Source organism: Bos javanicus, chromosome 7, assembly GCF_032452875.1.
Source record: "Bos javanicus breed banteng chromosome 7, ARS-OSU_banteng_1.0, whole genome shotgun sequence".
Taxonomy (NCBI): Eukaryota; Metazoa; Chordata; class Mammalia; order Artiodactyla; family Bovidae; genus Bos; species Bos javanicus.
Genome location: NC_083874.1, coordinates 9,941,797 through 9,951,925, shown reverse-complemented (window position 1 = coordinate 9,951,925; position 10,129 = coordinate 9,941,797). Strand labels below are relative to the sequence as shown.

At 39.6% G+C, this 10,129-nt stretch overlaps 1 protein-coding gene across 1 annotated transcript; it reads right to left on the bottom strand.

Annotated features, from left to right (window-relative positions):
- Positions 1 to 8,583: 8,583 nt before the first annotated feature.
- Positions 8,584 to 9,791, bottom strand: LOC133250511 (olfactory receptor-like protein OLF4). Its single transcript, XM_061421831.1, has one exon. It carries the CDS (start codon positions 9,529 to 9,531, stop codon positions 8,584 to 8,586), a length of 948 nt encoding a protein of 315 aa, XP_061277815.1. The 5' UTR covers positions 9,532 to 9,791.
- Between the last annotated feature and the right edge of the window lie 338 nt (positions 9,792 to 10,129).

The window sequence follows — 10,129 nt, the reverse complement described above, 5'->3', positions numbered from 1 at the left end:
TGGGAATGCAAACTAGTACAGCCACTATGGAAAACAGTGTGGAGATTCCTTAAAAAACTGGAAATAGAACTGCCTTATGATCCAGCAACCCCACTGCTGGGCATACACACTGAGGAAACCAGAATGGAAAGAGACACATGTACCCCAATGTTCATCGCAGCACTGTTTATAATAGCCAGGACATGGAAGCAACCTAGATGTCCATCCGCAGATGAATGGATAAGAAAGCAGTGGTACATATACACAATGGAGTATTACTCAGCCATTAAAAAGAATACATTTGAGTCAGTTCTAATGAGGTGGATGAAACTGGAGCCTATTATACAGAGTGAAGTAAGCCAGAAGGAAAAACACCAATACAGTATACTAATGCATATATATGGAATTTAGAAAGATGGTAACGATAACCCTGTATACGAGACAGCAAAAGAGACACTGATGTATAGAACAGGCTTATGGACTCTGTGGGAGAGGGAGAGGGTGGGAAGATTTGGGAGAATGGCATTGAAACATGTGAAATGTCATGTATGAAACGAGATGCCAGTCCAGGTTCAATGCACGATGCTGGATGCTTGGGGCTGGTGCACTGGGACGACCCAGAGGGATGGTATGGGGAGGGAGGAGGGAGGAGGGTTCAGGATGGGGAACACATGAGAAATAAAGGAATAAAAAATTAAAAAAACAAACAAACAAACAAACAAAAAAGAATAGGAGAAAATAATAGCAAATGAAGCAACAGACAAACAACTAATCTCAAAAATATACAAGCAACTCCTACAGCTCAACTCCAGAAAAATAAATGACCCAATCAAAAAATGGGCCAAAGAACTAAACAGACATTTCTCCAAAGAAGACATACAGATGGCTAACAAACACATGAAGAGATGCTCAACATCACTCATTATCAGAGAAAGGCAAATCAAAACCACAATGAGTTACCATTTCACGCCAGTCAGAATGGCTGTGATCTAAAAGTCTACAAGCAATAAATGCTGAAAAGGGTGTGGAGAAAAGGGAACCCTCTTACACTATTGGTGGGAATGCAAACTAGTACAGCCACTATGCAGAACAGTGTGGAGATTCCTTAAGAAACTGGAAATAGAACTGCCTTATGACCCAGCAATCCCACTGCTGGGCATGCACACTGAGGAAACCAGAACTGAAAGAGACACATGTACCCCAATGTTCATCGCAGCACTGTTTATAATAGCCAGGACATGGAAGCAACCTAGATGTCCATCAGCAGATGAATGGATAAGAAAGCTGTGGTACATTTACACAATGGAGTATTATGCAGTGATTAAAAAGAATACATTTGAATCAGTTCTAATGAGGTGGATGAAACTGGAGCTGATTATACAGAGTGAAATAAGCCAGAAAGAAAAACATTAATACAGTATACTGAAGGATATAGATGGAATTTAGAAAGATGGTAACGATAACCCTGTAAGCAAGACAGCAAAAAAAGACACTGATATATAGAACAGTCTTTTGGACTCTGGGAGAGGGAGAGGGTGGGATGATTTGGGAGGATGGCATTGAAACATGTATAATATCATATAAGAAATGAATCACCAGTCCTGGTTCGATGCAGGATACATGATGCTTGGGGCTGGTGCACTGGGATGACCCAGAGGGATGGGATGGGGAGGGAAATGGGAGGGTATTTCAGGATGGGGAACATGTGTACAACTGTGGCAGATTCTTGTTGATGTATGGCAAAACCAATACAATATTGTAAAGTAATTAGCCTCCAATTAAAATAAGTACTGGATGCTTGGGGCTGGTGCACTGGGATGACCCAGAGGGAGTGTAGGGGAGGGAGGAGGGAGGAGCGTTCAGGATGGGGAACAGGGTTATACTTGTGGCAGATTCATTTCGATATTTGGCAAAGCTAATACAATATTGTAAAGTTTAAAAATAAAATAAAATTTAAAAAAATGTACAGGAAACAGAAAGTGGCAGAAATCTAAATGGAAAAATAAATGAGTTGGTTAATTCAAAAAAAAAAAAAGAGAAAGAAAAGGGAAAACAATTTCTTCTTTCAAAGGATCCAATTAAAAATAAAAAATAAGTGACAGCACTTTATAAAACAGAAGAATTGTAGAGACATGTTTAAATAGAAAAACACTGAATGGCTAACAAATCATCAACTGTATTCAACCTCATAGGTAATATAATAATTAAAAAGTTAACCTCATTATCATACATCTTTTCACCTATGTAACTAAGTTTGTTTTTTTATTTTTTCCCCTTACATGAATACCTAGCGTTAGAGAAAGTACTGTAATGTGTGTGTTTATTGCACAAGTATTGCAAGCACGTCTTTGCAAACAGTCCTGGGTACAGATCTTTCTCCTGCATGTAGAAACCGAGTCTAATATGCCCCATCTTACAATAAAAAGAAATGCTGTCACTTCACTGTGTGTCCCACCACAGGTAATATCCTGTGTCTCCCATTTCCTCTTCTATTGGGCTTCCAGCAGATTTAATTGTCAAAACTGACATCCTTGTTTCCAAGTGCAATGGTCACTTTTTTTACATCATAAATAAATGCATTATTATGAAAAGCAGCAAACAACCACAGAGACCTCTACATCTGGGCTATGCTCGATTGGTCGTCAGGTGACCTTAGTTAGGTACACGTTCCTGGCTTCCATCCTCTCTAATTCTCCCCTCCAATGTCTGTGGGGCTCTCAGACTCACCTGCTTGGGAACGCTGGGTGGATGACTTCTCTGTGAAGGTCAAAATTTCTCCCTAATTAATTGACAAGGCAGATCAAAGTTTTTATCCTCAAACAAGAAAACAGGAAAGGATAAAAATCAAGCATTAGTCTCCCAGCCAGATGTAGGACTGCAAAAGTAAATAACCACATCCTATGCAATCAAAGAGGCACAGGCTGAGGGACTGTGGCAGAGGAAATGTTTACAGCTTCCTGTGTCAGTCCATTAGGCATGTTTTCCTCTTGTTAATTCAGCTTCTAAGTACATTATTTCCCTTAAAGACACTGATTTGGATAGAATTTTTTTTTTTTTTCCTGCTGATTCTGTTCCTAGGAGACTGCATTATAAGTTAGGTGAATTCAGTTTTTATAGCTCCTTTGACTTTACCTCTCCTCCTTCCAAAGCGCTAAGACTCCCAGCACCTCATCACATCCCTGAGTTCAAATTATCTCATTAATATACTATGGGTAATTTGCCTCAACTAGGTCCCCAGGGCCTTCAAAGCTTTGGTTTTTGTTGGGAACACAACCCCTGAAACCTCTGAATATGACTATTCCCTTCTTCAAAAGGGGATAACTTTTCTCCTTTAATATAAAACTTGGATATTATAATCCTTGGTTTCATGCAAGTTTTTGCAAAGCCAATAAGGATTCCCTACTCATATCAGGAGTTAATGGCTGTCCTTTAAGAGTCCTCAGTATAAAATATTTGTAACTATGAAAGACATATACATATATATTGTTATGCATCACTAGCTTAGCTGACTGTCAAATTTAATTTCTACAACAATGTATTCTATGAAGCAATACTTTTATGAACTCCATTCTCCAGTGTAGAAATAGGATTCAGAGGGACTCAGTGTTCTGATTACAAGTGTAAACAAAGTAAGGGATGGAATCTTGACTGGAGTGTGTCACCATGCCTCCAGTTTTCACTCTGAGCAGTGATTCTCAGCCAAGGTGATTTTGCTGCTGGGGATATTTGGTAATGTCTAAAAAGATATTTTGATTGGAGAAGGAAATGGCAACCCACTCCAGTATTCTTGCCTGGAGAATCCCAGGGATGGAGGAGCCTAGTGGGCTGCCTTCTATGGGGTTGCACAGAGTTGGACACGACTGAAGAGACTTAGTAGCAGCAGCAAAAAGATACTTTGTGTGGATCACAATAAACTGTGGAAAATTTTGAAAGAGATACCAGACTACCTGACCTGCCTCTTGAGAAACCTACATGCATGTCAGGAAGCTACAGTTAGAACTGGACGTGGAACAACAGACTGGTTCCAAATAGGAAAAGGAGTACATCAAGGCTGTATATTGTCACCCTGTTTATTTAACTTATATGCAGAGTACATTCTGAGAAACACTAGGCTAAAAGAAGCACAAGCTGGAATCAAGATTGCCAGGAGAAATATCAGTAAACTCAGATATGCAGAGGACACCCTTATGGCAGAAAGTGAAGAGGAACTCAAAAGCCTCTTGATGAAAGTGAAAGAGGAGAGTGAAAAAATTGGCTTAAAGCTCAACATTCAGAAAACTGAGATCATGGCATCTGGCTCCATCACTTCATGGGAACTAGATGGTGAAACAGTGGAAACAGTGTCAGACTTTATTTTGGGGGCTCCAAAATCACTGCAGATCGTGACTGCAGCCATGAAATGAAAAGATGCTTACTCCTTGGAAGGAAAGTTATGACCAACCTAGATAGCATATTCAAAAGCAGAGACATTACTTTGCCAACAAAGGTCCGTCTAGTCAAGGCTATGGTTTTTCCTGTGGTCATGTATGGATGTGAGAGTTGGACTGTGAAGAAAGCTGAGTGCTGAAGAATTGATGCTTTTGAACTGTAGTGTTGGAGAAGACTCTTGAGAGTCCCTTGGACTGCAAGGAGATCCAACCAGTCCATCCTAAAGGAGATCAGTCCTCAGTGTTCATTGGAAGGAATGATGCTAAAGCTGAAACTCCAATACTTTGGCCACCTCATGTGAAGAACTGACTCATTGGAAAAGACTCTGATGCTGGGAGGGATTGAGGGCAGGAGGAAAAGGGGACAACAGAGGATGAGATGGTTGGATGGCATCACCGACTCGATGCACATGAGTTTGGGTGAACTCTGGGAATTGGTGATGGACAAGGAGGCCTGGTGTGCTGTGATACATGGGGTCGCAAATCAGACACGACTGAGCGACTGAACTGAACTGAAAAAGATACTACTTATCTCCTATATCCCACAGGACAGAATCCCAAAGAAATAATGTTCCTGCCCCAAATGCCAACAGTAAGAAAACCTATTCTAGACCAGAGCTCCAATAAGCTCATTATACATACAAATCATCAAGGTTTGTAGTTCAAATGCAAATTATGGTTCACTGGGTCTCTAGCAGACACAGGAACTGCCTTTCAAACAAGTTCTTAGGTATTGATGAACTTGTAGGGCTTGGTCTGTGGATCACAGTTTGAGTATCAAGACAGTAGTCCTGCGTTAGTCAAGTATACACAGTTTCAGTCTCCTCCACCAAGGATGTTTATGTAACTGTGAAAGATATGTGTGTTTTTTTGTGTGTGTTTTTTTATTTTTTAGTTTTTTTACTTTACAATATTGTATTGGTTCTGTCATACATCAGCATGCCTCTGCCATGGGTGTACATGTGTTCCCCATCCTGAACCCTCCTCCCACAAGAATACTGGAGTGGGCTGCCATTTCCTTCTCCAAGGGATCTTCTTGACCCAGCAATGGAACCCACAGCTTACATCTCCTGCATTGCCAGGCAGGTTCTTTACCACTAGATTGACTATATATATATATATATATATATATATATATATATATATATATATATATACTGTTTGTGTGTGTGTGTGTGTGTGCCACAGCGTGCATGGATGCTTGGGAATATAGCTATGAGTCACAGCAGAGGCTCAGACATGAAGCAATGTCTAAGCAGGGCCATGGTATCTATTACTGATGCTTACATGGGCTTAACATCAGAAGCAACACCAATCACTGACAACAGCTAGATGCCACAGCCCACACTCCTATCCATGCCAGAAGTCCATGCATGTCTCAAGTTCCTTGTTTGGTAGCCCCATCCCATGGCAAGCACAGCAGACCTACTGAAGGGACAAAAGAGCTCCAGATACAAAGATGCTTCTGAGCAAATGATGGTCAAACATTGATGGTGCTTATACAGACAGAGGCAGTCTGCATCTCAATCTCTGCCCAGGCCAACAGGGTCCTTGCCCCATCCTATCTAGAGTGCCACACACTAGCACTTCTTGATCCAGCACTGCTCCCCTCTGGTTAACAGTGCTGGTACAGGAGTGGGGAAGCACACACTTAGGGGAAACAAGGTCAGCTCATATATGACCTTCAGGGCTTCTGCTCTAGCAACTTGGGACCCGCCTCTCTCCCATTAGGCCAGTAATGGCCACTAAGCTAGAGGAAGCCATATCTCATACCTGGCTCAAGCCCTAAACCCTCCATACCTCACATCCAGATGATTGCAACCAGTACACCCTAAAGAAAGGCATGAATTGTGATAACATCAGATCCAGCTCTTCCAACAAAGCCAATGGGCACACATCAATGGTATATGACTGTTCCCACAGAAAGACACCACTTCAAGACTGCAAGGGTTAACTGTGGCAAATAATTTCAGATAGGCAGACAAAGGTAGAGAAAAGGAAAAGACAGAGAAATTTATCCCAACTGAAAGAGCAACAGATCATGCCTTAAAAAAATAGCTAATGAAAGAGAAACAATGTAACAGATTTGGAATTCAATGCATGAGTAAAGATGATATAAAACTCCATTTTCTCAAGCTAAAGTGATTCAAGGAATCTTCCAAAGAAGTTTTACTTTCAGTATTTGCCCTGTGCATTTTGTTAATAAGTGAAAGACCATAAAATATTTAATTCTGTGGAAAAAAGGATAGGGAACCATAACATAAAATAGTTAGTACTGGACACTGCAAGAAACAAAATGAACAGGAACTAGAAATAATTAATAGTATACCAGGTGATATAGAAGAATGCATAAGTTAACTGAAATATAGAATCATGGAAATGAATCAGAAAAGATAAAAACAAAAGAAAAATGAGATAGTGTGAAGGGTGTTTTGACTACATTAAGAACACCAACACTGGCATAATCGAAGTGTCTAGGAAGGAAAAGAGAAAAAGAGAAGGTAGTCAAATGTGTTTGAAAAACTTATGGCTCAAAACTTCCCAAACCTGAATAAAAAAGCAAATTCAGGTTCAAGAAGCAAAAAGCACCCCCCCAAAAAAAATTATAGCAACAAGACTCACACCAATATGCATCAATTAAAACTGCAATATTGAAGATATGGCTTTCTAAAGGCAGCATAAGTAAAGCAGTGTCATATAAAAAGGAACCCTGTAAAGTCTGTCAGCTAAAGTCTTTTCTTTTTTTTTTTTACATTTTTTTTTTTTTACTTGTCAGATGGGAGAAGTTGGATATACTTAAACTGCTGAGAGGGAAAAACCTGCAAACTAGGGCATTCTACCCAGCAAGATTATCATTTAGAATTGAAGGAGAGATAAGGAACTTTTCAGAGAAGCAAAGACTAAAATAATTTATCAATTCTAATCCTACTCTATAAGGAATGATGTAGAATCTTCTCTAGGAAGGAAAAAAAGGCATAACAAGTGGCAAGAAACTATATGAAAAACAAAATCCCACTAGTAAAGGCACATGTACAGAAAGGCTGAGGATCAAATTACTTAAGCTAAAATGAAAACTTAATATGCAAAAAGATTTTCTAAATTATATCCACAAATAAAAATTAAATGGATAAATATGGAGGTCTTAAATATAACAACAAACAACACACAAATGTAGGTCAGGGAGTGAAAATGCAGTGCTATTTGGAAGTGCAGGAATTTAAAAGACAGCCTGTTTTAAAAAATAAAGTTGTAGGTCATCATATAAAAACCCACTGTTTACCATACATCATAGAAACTACACTAGATAAACAAAAACTAGAGAGAAAGAAACACAAGTACTTTACTTTGTTTTTCAGTCACTTAGTTGTATCTGACTTGTTGCGAATGGACTGCAGCACACCAGGCTTCCCTGTCCTTCAACACCTCCCAGAGCTTTCTCAAAGCATACCACTAAATGGGAGAGGGATAGGGTGGGATGATTTGGGAAAATGGCATTGAAACATGTATAATATTATATATGAAATGAATCACCAGTCCAGGTTTGATGCATGATACTGGATGCTTGGGGCTGGTGCACTGGGATGACCCAGAGGGATGGTACGGGGAGGGAGGAGTTACGGGGTTTCAGGATGGGGAGCACGTGTACACCTATGACGGATTCATGTTGATGTATGGCAAAATCAGTACAATATTGTAAAGTAATTAAGCTCCAATTAAATAAATTTATATTAAAAAATAAAACAAATCATCAAATCTTAAGAAACAGAAGAAAAAAACAAGAACTAAAAAACCAAAAAACAAGTAACACACTGGCAATAAGTAGCACCTATGGATAATCTCTTTGTGTGTTAGTAGACTAAATTCTCTAATAAAAAGACATTATTCTTAATAAAATCTTCATAAATCTATGATACCCCATCAAAGAAATGAAATTTCCAAACACTTTGTTATCCAAAGGTATGTAAATTGTGGAGTAGGAAAAAATAAAAACTCTGTATATAAGACTGAGAATAAAGCTTAGTAAAGAAAGTGCCTAAATCGTATAAAGATGCTGAATCCAAAGACAGAAAGACAATTGGAAATCCCAAGTAATACCTACAAGGAGTGAATTTTATTTCACAATAATCAAAGATCACAATTTCAGGTTCAGAGGCTTTGAGTTATGCAATCCAGGGCACTAGTATAATAGGTCTTTTATACTTGGCATCAAATATAAATTCTTCAGAGCCCCCTTTATATCTTTGTTCCTCAGACTGTAGACGAAGGGATTCAGCATGGGTGTGACCACAGTGTACATCACCGAGGCAATTGTACTTGAATGTGAGGTGTGGGTAGCAGCAGAGCTAAGGTAAACTCCTAAGGCTGTAAAATAAAATAGGAAGACAACCGAGACGTGGGACACACAGGTAGAAAATGCTTTATATTTCCCTTGAGCTGATGAAATCTTACATATGCAGGAAACTATTTTAGAGTAAGAGTAAAGGATACCAGCAAAAGGACCAACACCCATCAGGACAGCTGCTAAATACATCACTATGTTATTAAGAAAATTATCAGAACTGGCAAGTTGTACCACCTGATTGAGTTCACAGAAAAATTGGGGGATTTTCACAGTGGGGCGGAAGGACAATCGCAACACCATTAAACTGTGTAGCAAGGAATACAGGACACTCATTAACCAAGATATTAGAACCAGCGATCCACAGAGCTGGGAACTCATGATGACCGTGTAGTGTAGTGGGTGGCAGATGGCCACGTACCGATCATAGGCCATCACAGTCAGGAGAATGTCATCTAATCCTGCAAAAAGAATATAAAAATACATCTGGGTGATACAGCCTTCATATGTGATTACTTTACTCTGGGTCTGGATATTCCACAGCATCTTTGGAATGGTGGTGGAAGTGAAGCAGATGTCCACAAAGGACAGGTTGGAGAGGAAGAAGTACATGGGCGTGTGGAGGTGGTGGTCTGAGCTAACAGCCAGGATGATGAGCAGGTTTCCAAACACAGTTACCAGGTACATGGAGAGGAAAAGCCCAAAGATGAAGGGCTGTAGTTTGGGCTCCTTTGAAAGTCCCAGAAGAAGAAATCCTGAAATTTGTGTATTGTTACTTGCTTCCATGGGGTGGAGGTGACTACCAGGAAAAAGGAAAATAATGACAATTTTAACTCATACTGCTATAATTCACATAGATGAAAGACCACAATTTCAATTTCTGTCTCAAGAATTTGATATTAATATTTTATTTATAGGTAAGTTCTCTTTGAGCGTATGTGTATATGTTTAACATCTTCAGTCATGTCCAACTCTCTCCAATCCCAAGGACCATAGCATGCCAGCCTCCACCATCCATGGAATTTCCCAGGAAAGAGTTCTGGAGTGGGTTGTCATCCCCTCCTCCAGGGGTTCCTCCCAAACCAGGGACTGAATTCGAGTCTCTTGAAGGGCTATTCCATTGCAGGTGAATTCACTGGGACGACCCAGAGGGATGGTATGGGGAAGAAGAAGGGTTCAAGATGGGGAACACTTGTATACCTGTGGTGGATTCATGTTGATATATGGCAAAACCAATACAATATTGTAAAGTTAAAACAAACAAACAAACCTCTGAGTCCTACAGAAGCCCCTTTGAAGGTATGCTTCATTTCATTTCTGACTAGGAATTTTTGCCCCATTCTCATCACATTTGCTAAGAGGTCATATATTCTAGAATTTAAAT